At 43.4% G+C, this 21,885-nt stretch overlaps 1 protein-coding gene across 1 annotated transcript in view; it reads left to right on the top strand.

The window, feature by feature from the left end:
* The first annotated feature begins 12,395 nt into the window (after positions 1 to 12,395).
* Positions 12,396 to 21,885, top strand: part of frem2b (FRAS1 related extracellular matrix 2b) — a 51,186-nt gene continuing 41,696 nt past the window's right edge. The window contains exons 1-2 of the mRNA XM_035623085.2: positions 12,396 to 17,589; positions 18,734 to 18,823. Coding sequence (XP_035478978.2) covers positions 12,579 to 17,589; positions 18,734 to 18,823 — 5,101 coding nt within the window. The 5' untranslated portion in view covers positions 12,396 to 12,578. The remainder of the gene's footprint in view (positions 17,590 to 18,733; positions 18,824 to 21,885) is intronic.

Below are 21,885 nucleotides of genomic sequence, written 5' to 3'. Positions count from 1 at the left end.
TGACTCATCACTCACGGACTTTGAAATTGTGAGCGTGTTGAAATCTTAATGGTAAATAGTCATTAACGTGGGCTGTTTATTCATTTAGCCTACACTGTAAGGAGGATACAATATATGTTTGAAATGGCAAAAATAATTTGGCAGATTTCTACTTTTTGATGTCATAGTGGAAAGTACTGAATTCATTTTATAGACTCAAGGAATTGATTCGCATGCACAAGCAACATGTTCTCACGATGGTTTATTCATTCATATGCATTGTGACATTTACATAAATGTGATCCCCAAATCTAAATAAATTGATAGATTCTTGTATAAAAGTTGCATTACACAAATAACATCTACTAGGGGTGAAAAAGAACCCTGACAAAAAAATACAATACAGTGCAAAAAGCAATTTAAGGTCATCCTCAAACTACCCTGGGTAATTCATGTATTTCTTGTGAATTGAATATTTACTGCAACCATCGTCTGATCACCCGCCTCTCCTTAGCTCTCAAGGGCAGGACTGATATAACAGTTAGATCATTTATCCCTCACCAGTCAACGCGACTGGTGAACAATTCTTCCCTCTACATTTCTGAGAAAAAAGTTTGAAAAAAGTTTAGGTTTGTTGAGACAGGATTGGCTGAAAAACCAAAACACTGAGCTGCAAGCACCAAAGTTGGGTGCAGACTTTCAGTGGTCTTGACTATGAATTCCAAATGGTTATGGAATTACATTGTCAGAGCTTTATAGAACACACACTGATGCATGTTCAAATGTTTATGTTTCTTATAAGTTTGGTTTCAATTTACATTTTTTTGACGCTATAGAAATGCAGTGAAACCACAATTATGGGTGCGTGTATTGGCTGGACTTCAAAACTGCGGCTCCACTCCATGATCACTTGACCCCGACTCTGGCTCTAATGGCACAAGATGTTGGCTTCACATTTGTACCATGGAGGAAACGGCGACACGTCATCCATCTTTGTATACAGTCAAAAGTCCAATAAGCTCCAACTATCTGGAGTGCTGCAGAAAATGTGGAGTGACAGATCTGATAATAAAAAAATCATGACGCAGAAGACACAGGACTTTGTGTAGGTCAAAGTCAGGAAGCAGTACAGTTACTAGCATCGGTGCTGTAGTACGCTCCAGATAACTTAAATACAGATATCATGTGATGTTTGTTAGGAACATCAAGACATAAACACCACTTTAGTACAGAAAAGGTAAAAACACACAGAGGTGATAACTGAGAAGAAAACACATATTGCCCTGAAGTAATGAAAGAGATCTCACGAAAAACAAAACAATTGGATCAGTTATTTTCCACACTCATCTCTTTTCCATTTTGTAATCAAACGGACCGTCCTGCAATCCAACAACCCCAGACTAACAGCTGAACCTTCACCATCCCTCCGAATCTTGTTTTATTGGACTGTTTTTGGTTATGAGATATAATTTAACAATTTAGTCCTGACAAGAACATGGAAGATGTGAAATGACTTTACCTCTAATATTGTTCCCAATGAGTTCTCAAAGTGGAATAGCGGGAGTTCCGGACTAGCTCTGTGACCCTAACCCTAACATCTCAGTTGCTAAGAGAACTCCAGACAGACTCGTCTTTTTTCCCCACATACATCGACAAAACAAAGAAAAAAATAGCAGTATGTTACTGATGATGTTGAAAACAGCTCAGCAACCACAAATCACAGTTTCATGTTTTTTTGCATGCTGTTTGGTTGTGATCTCCCTGAATGAGCGCGGGGGGGGGGGGGGGGGGGGGGGTTACTGCAAAAAGAGACCAGCATAAACAATACTGTGATAAAGTGGCCACTTGTTCCGCTTCTCAGGTGCCATATTGCACACAAAAAATTAGCAATGCTTGTATGATGATTATTTGTCTCACGATAATATCTCTCTTAAGTCATAGTTTGAAGGAACCCACTTGCCCGGGCTTGTTTGGGTCTGCATTATCATAGGTAACACTTCACATATCATCACTAAACAAAAGCAGACAAGTATGGTTGAGCTTAGTTAGTGTTTTCTTTGTTCAGTTTTTCATAAATTACTCTGTTCTTTTGTTTGATACTCACCGTACCCACCATGTGTTCCAGGGAACAAAAAAAAGGGAGGGAATAGAACACTTCCTGTATTCATACCCTAGGTGTCACTGGGAGAAACCATTTGTGAGGGGAGGTGTGGTGGGTTTGAAACGTATTAATCACTTCATTTGTTTGATGTATTCTGAAAAGATAATTGTTCATTGTATATTTTGTACAGAGTGCTACAAAACACCTTTAAAACTTGAATAATAATATTAATCTCCATTTCCCTGCATCCAGAGGAGGCGTGGTCAAAAGGATGGAACAGGCCTGGTTGGCACCTGTAAAGGGAAAGGGGCCACTTAACTAGTTGCCTTTGTCTCTTTAAGGGGAGAGGATACGTCAGTGTGTAGCCATGTACACGTTCAGGTAATATATCTTGTTTTATTGTGTTTTGTTCAGTTGAGCTGACTTAACTGTAATTTTCTTTCGTTGGTTTGTAAATATTTTTGGGTTACACGTGTAACATGGGACCACCATTTTGTAAATAATCGCTCTTGTGACACATCAACACAGCTTCTGAGTCTTCCTCCAAAAGTTCTAAAGGCCGCTCCGGTCAGACTTCCCACACACACACTCACAGTGTGTAATATTTAGAAGAACTTATTAACAGAAATGTAATATATTGTCCATAACTAATAGTTGCAAACCAGTTTTGTTGTGGTCCGCAACTTAATCACCAGATACACACTGTAGCTCAATATCAAGTGGCAATCAGATGTGAGTTCTATCTTAAGAGTTTGAAAAAAAACTATACACTCAAGTACCAATGTTTAGGGATGCTATATGCAACATTTGTGGAGAAGAGTATTTTTCTGAGGGAAATGTGATGACATGGCAAACAAATTAAAAGAGCCGGGCGAGAGGAGGAGACCATAGTTGACTGCTACCAGCTGAGGTAGTGTCAGGACTGGCCGTCAGTCACACTTTAGACCCTTCAAAAGAGAGCCTTTGGTGGCAAACCCTGTCAACGTTGAGCGTTTCAACTGGCACCCAGAGAGAGATGTTGGGATTCTTAGTTTCAAGTACTTTATTGCCAAAATGAAATATTGTGTAATAAGACTTCACGGTTCTAACTGCACTCTGCAGTGGAATAAACCTTTCTTTTGTTATTGGTTGGCGTGAGGCGAGATATGAGAGAGTCCATCTCAGTACCTGACTTATTCTGTTTCTCCCTTCATGTGGACGGAACAAGTGAACAGCAATCTCCCCGGACTCGGCCGATCATTTACACGCATATTACAAGTATAACTTTTATGCTTCTACGATGCTTTTTTGTCCAAAGTGACTCACAACTCGGGGACAACACTAAAGCTTCGGCGCAGTACTGAGGGCGTGAAGAAAGTGATAACTGCTAAATCTGTTCAGTAAGGCAAAGTGTGGGATATCAAATAAATGTATGTTACAGCTGCAGCCTCCACAAACCCTGTGAGCTTTTTGGGAGAGCAGTTAAGGTATTTGTGCTCATGCACAGTGATTTGTTCAGCATTTCTTTTAAAACACCACCCAGTTATTTTCAGTCCCGCATTTTTAAGATTCATTTCTCAGAAGGTGATGACAAAAACAAGTGAGGCACGTTATTAGAACGGGAAAACCTTTATAGTTTTGTGAATGCAGCGTTGTGAAAGGCTATAATTCACACAAATTGAGGACTTGAGGGGAAACAAGAAAGATGAAGTTGCAGCTTCACCGCAAATGCAAATTTGTAAACACTTAGACATTTATAATTCATAGAGGCTTCCTGTTTCTTCCAATAAAACATTTATAGAGGCTAATAGTTTGTTTGGAACAGTGACATAAGTCAAACAAGTTGATTTCCACATTGAAACCATATTGAAGTCTAAGTCTAAATGAATAATCAAAATCATTTTTAAAATGATTTGAATGAGTAAGTTCACACTGTATCCTCAGCTTTTATTATTTATTTTTTATGCCTTTTGCCTATCGTCTTACACTGTCATGTAAAAACTTTAGTTCCTAACTTTTGTACCTTTGGTATTTGGGCCTTTGTGGCAAAGCTTTATATGTGTGTAGCCTTTCAGAACTGGACGTGTTGGTGAAACCACAATCGCACCAGTTCTACAGACACGATCCCTGAACCAAACGCAAACAAAATACCATCCACATCTCTACAGGTTTTTTCAATTACTATTCTAAGGCCTTGAACAACAACAACTACGCCTTGTCTTCTTACGTTTACACCAGTGATATTTTCAAACACAGCAGCAACGTGATGTAGTCTTAAATAATGTCGCTGTGATTGAGTCACTGAACTCACCTGCCACCAGAGGGCAGAGAGAGATTTCCTGCTCTGCCAAAAATCCGGAGGAGTCTCATCTGGAGCACAGATTTTTAAGGACACGAGACAACTAATGGCACTCCTCGTTACTGTCTCTCTGTCTTTCTGTCCGTCCCACCAACTCGTTGGTGGCAGCTCCTGACTTCCCCCTGTTAGGGAAAAAAAAACCAACCCACTCAACCCAATAACGGGGAAGCTGTTTGAGAATCATATAAACCGCCTACAAAGGTTTATGTTCAGTGAGACATTGAAAATCTGGGTCAAATGTTTGTTAATGATGTTTGCCGTTGCCAGCGAGGTCCTCTGACCCATTTCCCGGCATGTTGATTACGGCTCTCACTTTATCTCAAGTATGTGATAACTTTCACTTTGTTGTGCCAGCTCTTGGAGATTATGTCTTGAACCTGTGGACGATGAATAATAAAAACTGCAGTGCACTTACCCCCCAAAAAAGTATATGTGAATTTTCTCAGTGGGACACCTCAGATCAGGTTTTTGGATTAACCAGATGCCAGCAGTTACTGCAGACATTAACAGATCTATGAATTTTATATTAATTCGGGAATGTTTATATGAGATATCACAAGTTTTTTCAAAGCCCTGCTGACACTATGATAAATGATTATTCTGTCAGTTGAGTTAAAATGCTTGTACATTATTAAGCCACGGAATAGTGCAACACATTTAGATGCAAACATTTCCATTTCAACATGTGGTTGCTAACATTCTGTTAATGACCGTGTGACAATTTAAATGAAAATCAACATGTACACAATTTGAAACTGGCTTTGTTGTTCTTCTGGGCTTAATGCTGCTGTGTAATTCAGTTCATTTATCTTGAGCCCCTTACAAATAGCTTGCATACCGTATATACGCTATGTAAGTGCATTGTAAATGTTTGCATCTAAATGCTCTAAATTTTGCCGGACAACTGTAAAGACCTGTAAAGACTACCCACGAGGTCGTCGGTCTGTGCTCAAATCATTCGGCATTTCAGTCCAGCTCTCCGTCAATTAGATGTAGTGTGTATCAGCCAGGTTGCAGCCCTGCTTCTAAAAATGAACACTGATGCAATAGTCAGGCTGGCAGCAGAAATTCAAAGTCATTAGATGAGGTCTTGAACTAATCAGAGCTGCCAGTCTTTCAGAATTGAGCGAGCACAGCTACAGCGTGCAGCTCTCTCTACAAGCTGAACTCAACTGAACACATCTGAATTATTTCTATTTTTTACCCACAGGTATGGCATTATTGTTTAATAATGGTCACTTTTCCCACTTGGTGCCAGATGTCACTGACATTTATGACATGTATCTTCTCTGTTTCTTTAGGTTAAGATGTTTCATGTAAATAAAAGAACAAAAGCACGAGATTCATATTATTCTATCAGGTATGGAATTACAAATTCATGACCAATTCACAATAGAGACTGATTATGACATTTAGCTGTTGTCATTCTACAATACATTTATGATGCAAACCTCTATAGTGTATACTTTATCCCCTAAAAACTACAACAAGATGCACAATGCGTTGTTACCATGTCCTGGCAGTGGCAGAAGAAATGCAGAAGGATAGAAGAAGTATATGGTATAATTCAAAGGGTCTGGATCGCTTGCTTTCTGTAAACTAAAAAAAAGAAGTAAAAAATGCCGCATAGGCATGATTAGGGCTGTTTCCACACACTGCAGGGATTTGTCATCTGTGTCTGTGGAGAGGTGGTGATGCGTGGAGGTTATAGGTTCTGTTTATCTCTGTCTGCAGGGCCATATTTACTGAAACTCCATGAGATCAGCAACATCCCATCACCTGACAAAAATGAGCAAGAGTGTGTCAGTTTGTGTGCTGGGGCTTATTATTGCTGTGTGTGTGTGTGTGTGTGTGTGTGTGTGTGTGTGTGTGTGTGTGTGTGTGTGTGTGTGTGTGTGTGTGTGTGTGTGTGTGTGTGTGTGTGTGTGTGTGTGTGTGTGTGTGTGTGTGTGTGTGTGTGTGTGTGTGTGTGTGTGTGTGTGTGTGTGTGTGTGTGTGTGTTGGGCGCTAGGGGGTTAAAAATCAGCCCTAAGTCTCACAGTTAAAACTCACATCCATCCTGACGCATGAAAAGCACCTTGTTACAGCACTTAACTCTAACAGATGACAGCTGACTTTGGCGACTGGGGGCTAATGGGAAGATTAAGTCAATTACAGCTTGGCAGGGGGACTTAAGTCTCAAATAGGGGGAAATATTTGAGACATTCCCCAGAATCCTGGAACAATAGGCAGCCACACAGACGCTGTCACTCTGTGGCCGTAAATGTCATTATGTCAAACTGGCTCCAACAAAATGTGCTAGGTTCTTATAAATCTTGATAATAACATAACGATAGTAGTGTAACACGCTCAACAAGAGAGGGCATCATTGTCCCCACATGTGCGGCGTGCGCAGCTTTTTTCGTTTCACGAGCATCTAGTGAATGCTCTCTGTTTGAGCGAGAGGAGATTGTTGCTGACTTGGTTCCCAACTTTAGATCAAACAGAGCAGAAGGAGGAATTCATTCTGCTCAGCAGAAACGGGGGAACTCAAACTGTTGAGGGGGATAAAAACACAATACACCAGGAGAGTAATTAGCTTCACGCAAGATTAAAATGCTTAGGTTTAATGGAAATGTTTGGCAGCCGATGTCATCATTCTTATTGTCTAGAATGAAACTGCTTTTACTGTGCTTTTTGTTGGCTGCTACAGATGATGGAGGGCCAAGGGAGGCATGGAAATAACAAGGTGACATTTCATTAATTTATAACTAATTGTTCAACCAAAAAACAGACCTTTATAAATGTGTTTGCACATTAATTTACGACTCAATTAATCAAAGTTATTGATTTGATAATTTAATAGCAAATAAACTCTGACGTTTACAGATAAACAGTTCATATTAAAAAGGGGTTTACAACACAACATCAAACAATCAGTAAGAAGCCTGCATCATTCAAAGACAAGTTCATTATTAAATCATGGAATTTCAAAATGTAAGGGGCAGAACTGGGTTTTCCAAAATAAATATGTGCCAGTGCAGAAGGTCATGCAATACACAATTAAGACCTTTGTTTTGTAATCATCGCGTCTGAAATCCCATAATCAATTGTCCTGCTGTGGATATAACAATGTCCAGATGTCACACAGTGACTCCCACCAGGTGAATTCTCATTTCTCCTTCTTTCTTGCGCAGTATGAATGTTCAGCCCGCAAGGTGGGAATACATTTTAAGTGCCTCTCAGTTTTAAAAACTCATCAGGAGAAGGAAAGCCTGCGGGGTACCTGCCAGCAATCCGATTAAAAGATGTAACCTTTGGCCTGTAGGCGACCACACCTCCGCAGGAAGCCCACCATTTCTAGTTTTTAATAACATATGAAAGTCTGAAGTCAAAGACACAGTTTGCAGTTACGGATGAGTGATTCAATGTCCGCCGGTGTCCTCAACTGCCACCATATCAGTCAGGTTAGTTAGAATATAACGAAGGCAGTTTTGACAGTGCCCTGGTGCCCCAACAATTGCTTTTGCACTGTTAGAGGCTTTTGGCCTCAGCATTACACATCGTACTTCATTAAAATCTCTCGGTAACGTGGCGCCCTTACAAGAGTGCAACAACATCAAGCAGTTAATTGCTCACAGAGACAGAAACCTTGATTTGTGTGCCAGCACAGAGGGATTATGTGTTGCAGCTCCAGTTGAAACTGGATATATGTAAAACAATACATTGACCAGAATTACTTTGAGTTGATGAATAGAATTTATCTTGTAATTTATTAAAATCTTGTCAAGTATCATCAACATTCAATGAACTCAGCAATTGACATTGTTTTAAAATGATGGAGTTCAGGTTTTAAACCACACCCACTCAATGCATATTTGTTAGATTTTTATTTTAACAAAATGTACTTAAGGGACACAATTAAGAATCAGTTTCATAATGAAATGGGGGGAAAATGAATCTATTCTTATGTTGAACAGGTTGAGGTAAAAAATAAAAAGTTGTTGATCACATTTTACACATTAGACTCATGCATACATAAACACCACAGTACAGAATTAAGCTACTTTTGTCTTGCTGTTGGTGTTGCTGTTGTTTTCCTGCAAAACTTTAATCCCCCCAACAAATTCTTTACTGCTTTCACAATAAAATGATATATCCTTTTTTTTCTAAATCCCCTTGAATCAGGCCCCTGTGCTGTGACTGTTATTCCCGTTGCAATTAAAATCTACACTCAGCAATGGATTATGATCATGATGTAATTAATGTATGTACACTTTATACTATTATTGTGACTGACACAATTTCCTGTCTTTCCTGTTTTTTGTGATACAGCATATAAATGAAAATGACTTATATGAGACTTAAGATTGCTGAATTTCTAGTTAACTGATGAACAAGTGTAATTGTACAAAGAAAAACCTTTTGGTTTTGAAATGAGACGACAGGTGAATATTGTTCTGCTTTAATGCAAATACATCAGTCACAGTAGCTCCACTCTCTTCTACTCCTGCGCTCTGAAGCTAAACTTATTAAGTCTGTGATTATGCCCCATAGACGTGCAGGTGAATATAATGTCGCCAGGGGGCCACACACACACGCACACACATACTTGGATTTCAACTATTTTTGTCCTCTTTGTCTGCAAAGCACTTTTCGATGAACCCATTTGTTATATACATACTGTATGCATGCTGTGAATAAATCTAACTTGACTTGAAAGCAGTGTGACTGGCCATACGTTATGGTCTTAATACATGGGTCCACACATACACCTGGGGAATTGTGAGCGTAGATGAAGTATATGATTAAAGTCGACTGGTTCTGCCACCGTTTTAGTTCGACTGTGTCCCGAGAGTCACATGAGCTGAGGAAGATGGATTTGGGGAGCGGTTGGCTGTGACTGGTGTTTGTATACGGTTGACAATTCATCTTATAGGGGAAGACATCAGAGTAGCTGCTGCCAACATTCCAGCTTCAATCATCAAAAGGATTGTTCCTGACAGATACGTAACGAACCAAAATAGCCTTGATGAGATCAGTGAGGCCCGGGTTGTATTGTCTCCAGGGAATAACCACCAACAAAAATAGACCTGTTAACACAGAGGAATCGCTGGAATGGAGTCACTTTAGCAACACGGACATAAACAGCGGGCAGACACAAGCAAGACAATTATGAGCAACACTGTTGTCACAACGTATAGATAGAACAAACAGTGATGATAATAATAATAGATTTGAGATAGCGTCCAGATTCATATTTTATCCAGACATAATGTTCAGTTCTAATATTCAGTTTTTATTTATTGGTTTAGTTAAAACACCCACACCCACACCCAGAAAGACAGACAGATAGATAGATAGATAGATCCGAACACAACACACCATACAAATATAAAACTATTTAAGAAATACAAATATGAGAAACTATTTAAGTATAATGAATAATAATATAAAGAATGTACATAGTAGAGCATGTGTAATTGGTTGCCAATATTGTGCACCAGCACATGGCAACAACAATACAACAATGGTTGTTCATTTGGATGCAGATGTGAGCGCAGAGTGCACACACATCCGGCAGCACCTCATTATCCATGTTTCAGTTTGACTTGATGATGTCACTTCTCTGAGCTCAAGGCGCCAACAACATGATGCATATCTCTGTTAACACGGTTACAATAACAGTCACTGACAGCAGGGAAATACAGTATAAGCCCTGCGGTGTTTGACGTGTCGGTGTGAGGTAGAGGACATTGAGCTGAGAGGAAATTGGAAGTTAGCCATGCTGTGAAAAACAGGCAGGATCGTTTGAGTTTATGGATGCATCTAACGTAGATATGTTTTTATTTTTTTTATTCTAAGCAGTAAGTGTCTTTGAAGTGCTGAGAGGAGCACATCTTATCTGTCACCACAGTCTGTGGGTGCTGACAGCCACAAAGGAAAACTAGAGGAGCTCCTGAACAAACGGCTTTAAACATTTTGTTGTCAGCATTTAGCTGTGAAAAACACAAAATGAATGAGCAACCGGAAATCATCTATTGTCATTGAGATAAACAAGTACGCAGTGGTACAGTGTACAAAGTGAATTGAAGTGCAATATGTCGGCCCCCAAATCCATGTGCACTATCTTTGACTGCAATAAATCACCTGCAGAAGAAGAGCGGGACTGCTCTTTTCACTTCCCTTTATTGACTGACGGTTCCATCTTCCACGAAGGATTGGTCATTTATAATAAATTTGACATAAATGTGATATGACAGAACATCATCAAATTTCCCCCCGCCCCTTAAAATAAGCCCGAAGGTTTTGGGTATGATTCAATTCCCTCACTGCCATTGCTGCTGTCAGAAAGTTCTATTCATCTTCTTTTTTCATTTTCCCTTATAACTCAGAGCTGTCAGGACCCAGGGGCTTTGCCTTTCCTTGCCTTTGCTTGGCTATATTTATAATTGCACTCTGTCAACACTGTCCAGTGCTACTCAGCGCATGGTTTGTTATGGCAGCTACTGTGCACTGATTTCAACACACGCCAGCTGCAGGACAGTTAGTATGGCATTAATGCGCAGCTTTAGGTGGGTGCGGACACAAAGGTTGCACCCACGAGCCTGTGGATGGAATGGAAATCATCTGAAGGCGATCAGAGGGGACCGCTGGAAGTCAAATTCTTCCACGCAACATAAAGCTCAGTGTTTAGAATCATTGACATGGGAGCAGAAGCACGTCTACATTTAATGTATACAAAGGCTGTGAGGTAAATCAAACACACAGAGCAGCCGTGTCTTAAGCTATGTACAATGAATACCTTGTATGAATAGATTTTACCTCATCAATTAGTGACTTAGTGAAGTAAATAAACAGCATGTATGCAACAGCATCTATGACTGCACATGGCTTCATCTCTCAACACCCCTCCTATGAACACAGATCATACCCTGCTCTCACCGATTTGGGAATTACAAACAAATGTGCAGTGGTGCAATCTGTGCCAAAACCAAACTGACTTTGAATAGAATTGAGTCATTTGGAACCTGCGCTGCTGTGCCGTGCTGCACAGTGTCTGTGTATAGGTGTCCTCCTCACCGACACTGTGAGTGGCACAGAGAGAGAGGCCGGCTCATGACTGGGCTTGTCAGGAGGCAGGGGAGAATGCTCTGCTTTCGGGGAGGCTCTGACACCTGGAGGACCCGTGTAAGGAGAGAGGCATCTCAGGAAACAGGACAGCCTCACCGCACGACTCCAATGAATAGAAGTTTTGACTCGTGCTTTAACCCGGATGGTGGGCTGTCTCTCTTTGGCAGGGTGAAATGTGGTGAGAGGACACGTTGTGCTTTGGACAATGTTTTTTTCTTCTATTCTTCTTCTCCATCTCTCCTGATGTCCATGCAGCGCCTCACTCTAAGTTCACTCCATTGTGTGGAGCCTGTCAAACAACTCACAGCATGAAACAGAACATGACCGACATGGGTATCTCATGACAAGGGGGGTTATCGAGAGGAAAAAATGAAGATTGTGTGTGACTCTCCACTGTGGTGGTGATGGGTGTGTGCGCACAGTATCCGCCCTCCTTGGTCGCGCAAACCACGAGAGGGAGACAAAGCTTTTCTCCAGACAGACCGTCAGTCAAGACTCCTCCATACAGCTGCACTTGTGGGTGCTTCCCCTCATCGTTGGCAATAGTTTTGGACAGATTGAAGAGCTCTAATCAGACACATCTAAAAGTGGTCGTTTTATTTAAACAGCACCACCTCGAACACGATTTCCATTCACAGTGGCAGACAGTGTCTCACATCCAAGCATTACGCAAATCATACATTTCATTTTTATCCTCCACTATTGAACCTGACGAGGTCCAACCCACGCCGAGTCGCCTTGTCCGCCCGGAATGACACGGGCCACGTCCATTTAAAAACCTGGCGAATGAATTCCTGCGGAGGCGTGAACCAATGGGCTGAGGGCAGGGCGTAACTGCCTTTACTCCAACAAAGCAGGAGTGTGAAGTTTGGGTTATCAGTGCCCAGCTGCATGGAGAGAATGGTGCACCTCGGCGTTCACAGGCGCGTCATTCTGTCCAACTGCGCTTTTACATTTTGCCAACTTTAACCGCTGCACGCACAGTTTGACGAGGGGCCGCATGCGTAAAGTTCGACGCGCGTCCTCCGCGGCTCCACTACCCCACAGATGGCTTGGATCGCCCGCCCGCCGCTGCGCGGCTCCGGCGCCGCTTGGATCGTGCTGGCGGTGATTCTGACAGGTGACGCGGTCGCGCAGGTCTTTGACAGCTACGGATTGTCGTACGCCCTGAGATCCGAGCTGACCGAGGACACGATATTGGTCGCCAATAACGGGATCCGCGTGCCTTTCGGGCGATCGGTCTTCGTGGATCCCATCAACGATCTGGTCATCCAAGTTCAGCCCGGCGACAGATGCAGCTTAACTGTGCTGGACAGTGACCCGCTGTCTCAGAGGCCCGGACACCTGGCCCCGAAAAAGTTTCCGTGTGAATTTGGCCCCCACGACGTGAAGTACTCTCACTTTGGCTCCAGGAGTCCTCCGAGGGACAGAGTGAGATTGCAGCTCAGGTACGACACCCAGACTGATACCATTATCATACCGTTCATGATGGAGGTGGAGGTCGTCTTCACACAGCTGGAGGTACTGACCAAAAACATGCCCCTGGCCGTGGAGAGGCTGCTCGGCACCAGCAACCCCATCGATAGAAGAATTTTAGAATTCACCTATGACAGAAGTGCCCAACAATGCAAAATCGCCTCCCTCTCCAGTGGCAATGTGATGCCCAGGTATGGCAGACTTGTGGATGAGGACAGCCTCGGAACAATGGTGGACTGTGATGACTTTATTAAAATGAACATCCGCTATCAGCATACTTTTGCTCTGAAGTCGCCGAACAGAGATTACATTCCAATGCTGGTGGAGTTGCATGATAAGGAGGGCAATTTGCTCAAGCAGGAGTTTTTCCAAATTTTGGTCAGGATTAAAGAGGGAGCGGAGAACACGGCCCCTAAACCCAGCTTTGTGGCCATGATGATGATGGAAGTAGACCAGTTTGTAATGACGGCGATAACCACGGACATGCTGGCAGCGGAGGACGTCGAGTCTAAACCTGATGAATTAATTTTCAACATCACTTCCCCACTGTCCTTTGAGGAGGGCTACATAGTGAGCACGGATGATAGGAATTTGCCAATAACCTCATTTTACCAAGGGGACCTCAAAGACTTGAAAATCGCCTACAAGCCCCCTGCTGTGGATTCAGACACTGAGCGGATTTTCCAGATTGAGTTTGAGGTTGTCGACACAGAGGGGGCCGTGTCAGACCCTTTCGCTTTCATGATTGTTGTTAAGCCCATGAACACGCTGGCCCCTGTGGTGACGAGGAATACTGGCCAGTTGCTGTACGAGGGTCAGTCCAGGCCTCTGTCTAGTTCACAGAATCTGGAAATCAGCGACGAAGACGATTTAGACAAAGTCAAAATCACTGTTATTGATGGGCTGAGGCGTGGAGAATTAACTGTACTGGGCTCAAGGAGGAAATTCTTCACCCCAGCTGACCTAGACGCCGGAGTAGTCATTTATCAACATGACGGCAGTGACACATACAGTGATAATATTATTTTCAGGATGACAGACGGCACAAATGAGGTGGAGTTTCTGTTTCCCATCACAGTCGTGCCAACGGATGACGAGCCTCCCATAATCAATGCCAACACTGGTTTGGTTTTATTCAAAAACCAAATGATCCCAGTCTCCTCACTTATGCTCAGTGCGGCAGACATCGACTCAGAGGATTCTACGATCAAATTCATTTCAGAGCCTCCCTTTTCCACAATTGGGCAGGTGCTGCTGCGACAATCCGAGGCCCCAGAGGACCCGTCCACCTGGAAGTTTAATACAGACGATGAAATGTATGAGAAAGTAGTGACTGAATGGCTGCAGGAGGATATAATGGATGGTAAATTGTTTTACAAGCACATCGGGCCCCACAGCACCAGCACGGTGATGGACCAGTTTGTGTTTAGAGTTCAGGATGACAATGACCCACCAAACCAATCAGGCGAGAGCTCGTTCATTATCAAAATACTCCCCGTTGACGACCTCCCACCTGAGCTGCACCCGGGCACGACTCTGCAAATGACCGTGCATGAGTATCAGCTCACTTACTTCCGGAAAAAATTCCTCCGTTACTCCGACCTCGACTCGGAGGATCGGGACCTCAAATACACGATCGTCCAGCCACCGACGGACACCGATGAGAATAGCCCTGTCGTACTGGGAGCTCTCGTATTAACTGAAAGTCCAAACATTGTAGTCACAACTTTCACACAAGCACAAATCAACCACCACAAAATAGCCTACAAACCGCCTGATCTTGAGCTTGGAATTACCACTCATGTTTTGCAGTTTAGGTACACTGTGGAGGATGTCTCTGGAAATAGCATAGAAGGAGTTTTCACTATATTTTTAAAGCCCGTGGACAACAAGCCACCTCAGATAACCAACTCTGGGTTCACTGTGCTTGAGCGAGGCACACATATCATTACGAGGGCTGAGCTGGACACTTCAGACACAGACACAGATAGCAAACAGATCATGTTTACTGTTACGCAGCCACCACTGAATGGCCAAATCCAGTTTACATTCACTGACATGACAAAAGGAGACACTTTTAACCTTGAGGATATTGGAAGTGGCCGAATTTCGTACATCCATAATGGAGATGAGTCGACAGTTGATTCGATACAAATTGATGTCAGCGACGGGGTCCACGTTGTCCCGATTATTATGAAAATTTGTGTGAAGCCAATTGATGACGAGACTCCAACTATCAGTCTCCCAGCGGGCACAATTGGCTCCTACATAGATGTGCTGGAAAACGGAGCAACCGAAATCACGAGTAACGTCATTCAGGGAAGAGATGAGGACACAGATGACCTTCGTTTGACCTTCATTGTCGAGGACCCGCCATCATTTGGCGAAATCCTGGTCAGAGGTGTCCCGTCTGCTACGTTCACCCAAGCTGATATTATTAACGGCTTTGTGGTCTATGCCCATTCCAGTGGAGAGATAGGCTGGACCACAAAAGAGGACTTTTTCAACCTCACACTGACAGACATGTCTGATGAGTGGACTGTTGGAGGAAATAAGATCACAGGTGTCAGAGTGCATGTTACTATTCTTCCCTTGGACAGCCAGGCTCCAGAGATCTTTGTGGGGCCACAGTTCACTGTGGCTGAGGGAGAGAAGAACGTCATTCACATTCTTCATATAAGCGCAGATGATGTCGACACCCCCAGCGATGACCTCCTTTGTACAATCATTGTACAGCCAACTTCTGGGTACGTGGAAAACATCTCCCCAGCCCCCGGCTCAGAGAAATCCAGGTCTGGGACAGCCATTAGTGCTTTCACTATCAAGGACATCAGACAGAATCACATTTACTATGTTCAAAGCATTCACAAAGGAGTCGAGCCAGTAGAGGACAGGTTTACATTCAGATGCTCTGATGGCATAAATTTTTCTGAAAGGCACTTTTTCCCTATCTCCATAATCCCCTCTAATGATGAAAAGCCCGAGATTTACATGAGAGAGTTTGTAGTTATGGAGGGCATGAACATAGTCATTGACACTCCCATTCTGAATGGTGCTGATGCGGATCTCCCCGCAGATCAGCTCACATTTATTATCAGCAAACCCCCCAAGCACGGATATATTCTCAATCAGCTCACTACTGGCACCGTCAACGTCTTTAACTTCACCTTGGATCAGATCAGGGAGGCCTCCAGCATTGTGTATGAGCATGATGACTCAGAAACCACAGAGGACAGCTTTGATATTGTTCTCACAGATGGAAAGTTCAGTGTAGAGAAAACTGTGATAGTTATGATTATCCCTGTGGATGACGAAACCCCAAGGATGGCAATCAACGACGGCCTTGAAATTGATATAGGTGATGTGAAAGTCATAAACAGCAACGTTTTGAAAGCTACCGATCTGGACTCAGAAGACAGCACGCTAACTTACATTATTCGCTATGGGCCTGGTCAGGGGTATTTGCAGACGACAGCGCCCTCTGGGAAATTGCAAAACATCACAGTTGGAATGAACTTCACGCAGAATGAAGTGGACCAGGGTTTGATCGTGTACATCCATAATGGGCAAGAGGGGATTCGAGACCTCATCAAATTTGATGTGACAGATGGCATCAACCCTTTGATTGACAGGTACTTCTATGTGACAGTGGGTGGCATTGACATGGTTTTCCCAGATGTGGTCAGTAAAGGTGTGTCCCTCAAAGAGGGTGGCAGGGTGAGTCTGACAACAGACCTCCTCAGTACAAGCGACCTCAACAGCCCAGATGAACACCTGGTTTTCACAATCACCCGGGCTCCAGTGAGAGGCCACTTGGAGTGCACGGACACACCGGGCATGCCCATCTCATCCTTCACACAGCTCCAGCTGGCTGGCAACAAAATCTACTACCTTCACACTGCCGACGATGAGGTGAAAATGGACAGCTTCGAATTCGAAGTAACCGATGGCTACAACCCTGTGTTCCGCACCTTCCGCATTTCCATCACTGACGTGGACAACAAAAAGCCCGTGGTGACGGTACACGGCCTGGTGGTGACCGAAGGGGAGAACAAACTCATCACGCCTTTCGAGCTAACAGTGGAGGACAGAGACACCTCTGACCGCCTCTTGAAGTTCACAGTCACTCAAATCCCAGTTCGCGGTCGCCTGCTCTTTAACAACACCAGGCCTGTCAGCTCCTTCACAAAGCAGGACCTGAATGAGAACATGATCAGCTACAAGCACGATGGCACAGAGACGGCAGAAGACAGCTTCTCCTTCACCGTCACCGATGGCACTCACACAGACTTCTTCGTCTTCCCCGACACCGTGTTTGAGACTCGAAAGCCCCAGGTAATGAAGATAAGTGTCCTCCCGGTGGATAACGGGGTGCCGCAGATTGTGGTGAACAAGGGTGCGCCAACGCTGCGGGTCCTGGACACTGGTCACCTGGGGTTTGTGATCACCAGCAAGACGCTTAAAGCGGAGGACAGAGACAGCATTCAGAATTCTGTGACCTTTAGGATTACTGTTGCGCCGGAACACGGCTATGTGATCAGCCACAGCAAAGGAAATGCCACAATCACCACTTTCACGCAAGGTAAGAAAACTACACTTCAAACTGCTCCGTTGTCCTGTGACATTCCGTACGATTTTTTAGTTTTTGCAGATACTCACACTGATGACGGCTTTTAATTATCTGAGTTGTTTGATTCCTTAAAAATCCTTTTACATTTACTCGCTCTGCTAAGTGTACTCCCCCTCTGCAAAATGCTGACTTGAAACACAAAGGTTTTTGTTTTCACTCAAGAGAGTCTATTTGCAGGAGTGAAGTGTGCCAGTGCCTCGGGCTGACCACTTCTCACAAAGCAGTGCATATTTTGAACGATGCCGGATGTATTTCGCTGTGGAAAAGACCTGTTTGTGACTTGTACATTACTACAGTAATATTTCCAAACAGACGGCAAGAGAATTACAGAGACGACGATAAATCATGTTGAACGTGCATAGGTGTGAAAGGGAGGGGGGCATGGTGGTCTGGCTCACAGCAAAACAATGCCTTTTGCAAACAGCACAGTAGAGAAGGTGGGGGTTTAAAACAGACAAGGGGGGTGTCTTGGTCTGTGTTGAATATCAGGGTGGAAGCATTAGTGTGTAGTCAATATTCCCTGCTTTCATTTACTGAGTCACTGTGAGATGCTTTCCCCCAGAGGCCTGTTCAATATTTCAAGAGTTTTCACAAGAGTAAACAGATGGTAAATAAAGACGCTATCTCCTGGGCATTTGTGGCTACGCATTTTTATGCAATGTCCCTTTGAAGGGAAAAGTTTTGACCTCAGATATTGAAGATGCAAAGGGTTTTAAACTTCCCAATCTTCCTCGTCCAGGGAAGTAAAGAACCCCAATTTCGCACCAGACTATTGGGATGGCAAACAGGCCCGCCGTGATGGAGCCCCAAGATTCGAGCTATTCTTTATGTTTGGTGTCATCCGGGAGTCTAATAGATATACGGCCCTTGTTACCGGGCAGTTTCTCTTTTCAGATTCCCAAAGCACTGTGCAGCACTCCCATTTTATCACCTAGCCTCTGTCTGGTTCTCAGTGCAAGTCTCAGGAGTAGTTATTGAACAATGATCTTTCAGGAAACAATTAGGAGACATTTTTCCAATTCGTCATTAAAACCAAATATCTGATTTTTATGAGTAGGATTTCATGGATATTTATGCAAATGCTTCTCTTTTTCAGCTGAAATTGATGACATGAGCGTCTGCTATGTTCTGAGGGATGGTGACAAAGCTACAAATGACAACTTCTATTTTTCCATTGAGGACAATGGTAAGTTTCTCTATTCAACTCCCCCCCGAAGTTATCGTCTCGCATCACTGTGTTTGCATTGAGTCCTTGTCATCTTGATCTTTGAGGCGACAATATTTGAATTGAGTTTATATTTTTGAGAGAGATTTCCATAAACGTTTCATATTTCAGCAAGCCTTAATGACAAAATGGGCATTCAGTGAGTCAGAAGTCAAGAAAATTACACGATTTTTGGATAACGTCTGTTTCATGCTTCTTTGGTTTTTATTAAACCCAGATCTCTGCCCAAAAAATGTCACAGCTTTCACAATGCATTATAGCTCAGGTGGCTCAGTCTTACACCCCAGCCATGATCAGCCATTATTTTTTCCACGCATGGGCACCCTGGTGCAGAGAGGAATGATTGATTTAGCAAGTAAGTCATTAGTGGAACAATTAGCGAAGCCCTTCCTCCTGCTGTAGAAATGTAATCAGGAAGTGGCTCGGTGAATGTTGGCGATTAGCAGAAGCAGCGTGCCTGACGGTGGGTCCTTTCTGCTCCCCTTCAGCGGTGACGAGTGAGCACAAAGGACCCCTCTAATAGGGGCCCTCTTTTTCCCACTTGCACCTCAGTGGGGCCCTGTGCGCAATTTCTCATTTCTCAACTTGGGACTAATCTGTGGCTTCCGTTGCATAATGGGTCCACGTCATTGCCATCAGGTGGATGGGTGGCTAATGAGTGATGATGACTGAGGGGCAGGGGACATCTCCTTCTCAGGCGCTGATACTGAGTGACAGACCTTTTACCTGAGCTGCTGGCGAGTGTCGAGCCCACGCACAGCTCCTTTGTTTTTGAATGAGCTGCAGTCGGTGCTTTTATTACCGTCTCACTCGGGTTATTTGTCATGGATAACTGCGGGTGTCTCTCTCTGTCACTTTCCTTCTCCTTCTAGCTTGCTTGATGCTTGATGACGTACAGTACTCGTATCCCATAATGACCGTTTTATCCTCCACAACTGGCAATTAGATTCAGATTTTTTTTTCCAGCACTCCCCATAATATTTTTACATTGCTTTCCGACTTGACAAGAGAACTCACGACAGGTTATGTCTTACGCTGCCCTCAAGACACCAGCCGTCGTGAGTCCTCTTGTCTAACGACCAAAACAAATGAGAACTTTGTATCGGTCAGACATATAACTCGTCTACAAAATATCATTCTTTGAAATTGGAGTTGTGCTTCATTGTGGCGGCGAAATGGCTCGACAAAATGATGAAGAGTCCTGTAGGATGACCCCTCCGTGAGGGCTCGACACATACTGCACTTCAGCATGTGAGGCAGCCAGTGAACATTTTTTTAATAACATTTAAGCTGTACTGGTGGCTGCCACAAATCCCCAGACGGAGCCTCCAGCTCTTTGAACAGTTGTGCTGGGGAGGAGCTGAATGTTGTACACTGGCTCACAGCTGCACTCTGTCATGTTGGGCAGTGGAAAACATTCTCCTCCTCACCTCAAGTTCACTGGGAATTTTTACCAACTGCACTTGGCAGTTTTTCTTTTTGGGGGTGAAAAGTAACTTTTCACATCGCGCAGCTGCCCGGGGGGATTAAAGTTTTTTTCTGCGAGCAGCTGTGATGAACCGTGAATGTGCTCACGGTTTCAGGTCTCGACCGCTGATGGAACACGTTCGACCGAATGTGTGTGCGTATCATTACACATCAGTGAAGTCGTGATGCAGCTTCAGATGATATTTTATTTATTCTGATATTCAGTCATTTAATCAGTAAAAAGTCCCAAAATACTAAGACATCTCCACCGTCCAAAGTGAGGTCTTCTTCAAAAAGAAAAGAAAAAATATCTTCATATTTCACAGGATTTTGTGTGAAATCTATTGCTCTCTTTCCAATCTTCTTTGATTTCCTGTCCAGTGACTGGTGTCGGACAGCATCTGTTGCCGCTCCCCCCTCAGTGCACCACACAGCTGACAGCTATAGGATTGCTGCTCGCTCCATTGCCATTCGAAAAGCAAAGTGACTCACAACCTGCGCTCATTATGCTAAGGTGGAATCAATGGAAACTGTGACGCCATTCATTATACTCTATTAAAACAGAGTCTGACATCAGTTTGACATCTGACCACGAGGTTCTTTCCCTGGTGGGTGGATTGTCTTGGTGCAGGGTGAAGTTCTTCTTGACACTTTAACATTACTAGCCTTGTTTTGTCCATTGTTTGGCACATTTGTAAACTTGAAAATTGTGAATATTGGCTGCAAATAGGACCTTTGCTTATTTCCCATGACAAAATGTGATGATAAACTCTTGTCTTATTCAGTTGGAGTAATTAATTAATTAATTAATTAAAGTAATTTCGACATGAAGAGAAGTAGCTTTTACTCTTAATTAACTTGGTGACATAAAGACAGACACCAGATGGGCATTTTTTTTGCGCCACAAAAAAACGACATGGCAATTAGGTCACATCCCAAAATGCTTATCATTTTTAATTAGTGTGTGACAGAAAAACCGGATTCTCATTGTGTGATGGAAACACTGCTATTTTTTGACCCGTGCCGTGTTAGAATAAACATCAGAATGATACTGAAATCACTTCAAAATTATACTGACTGCAGTCTGAAATGGTGTGCAAATTTATAATCATGGCTAATCTGTGGAAGTTCTCGTCTTTGTCTCTCTGTGCCCTTTTCAACCGGTGCTTCCGCCAGAGGGGAGATGGCAGGGCTTATTTTCTCGGAGCCGCTTGTGTGTCTCGCTATTTGTCAAGCTTGTCAAAGCTTTGACTGAATAATCACAGAGGACTACAATTACACACATTTATTTGTTGTGGAGAAACATCACACCTGCACAGCAGTGAAATCACCAACAGAGGTGTGTGTGTGTGTGTGTGTGTGTGTGTGTGTGGGCCTTTAATTACTGAGAAAGTGTCTTGTGTAGAACAAGAGTGCTGTGTGTGTGTGTGTGTGTGTGTGTGTGTGTGTGTGTGTGTGTGTGTGTGTGTGTGTGTGTGTGTGTGTGTGTGTGTGTGTGTGTGTGTGTGTGTGTGTGTGTGTGTGTGTGCGCGTGTGTGTTTGGGAGGGGGCTGTCA

This window comes from Scophthalmus maximus, chromosome 11 (genome assembly GCF_022379125.1).
Source record: "Scophthalmus maximus strain ysfricsl-2021 chromosome 11, ASM2237912v1, whole genome shotgun sequence".
Classification (NCBI taxonomy): domain Eukaryota; kingdom Metazoa; phylum Chordata; class Actinopteri; order Pleuronectiformes; family Scophthalmidae; genus Scophthalmus; species Scophthalmus maximus.
The sequence above is the reverse complement of the archived record's forward strand: the minus strand, read 5'-3'. Positions and strand labels throughout refer to the sequence as shown.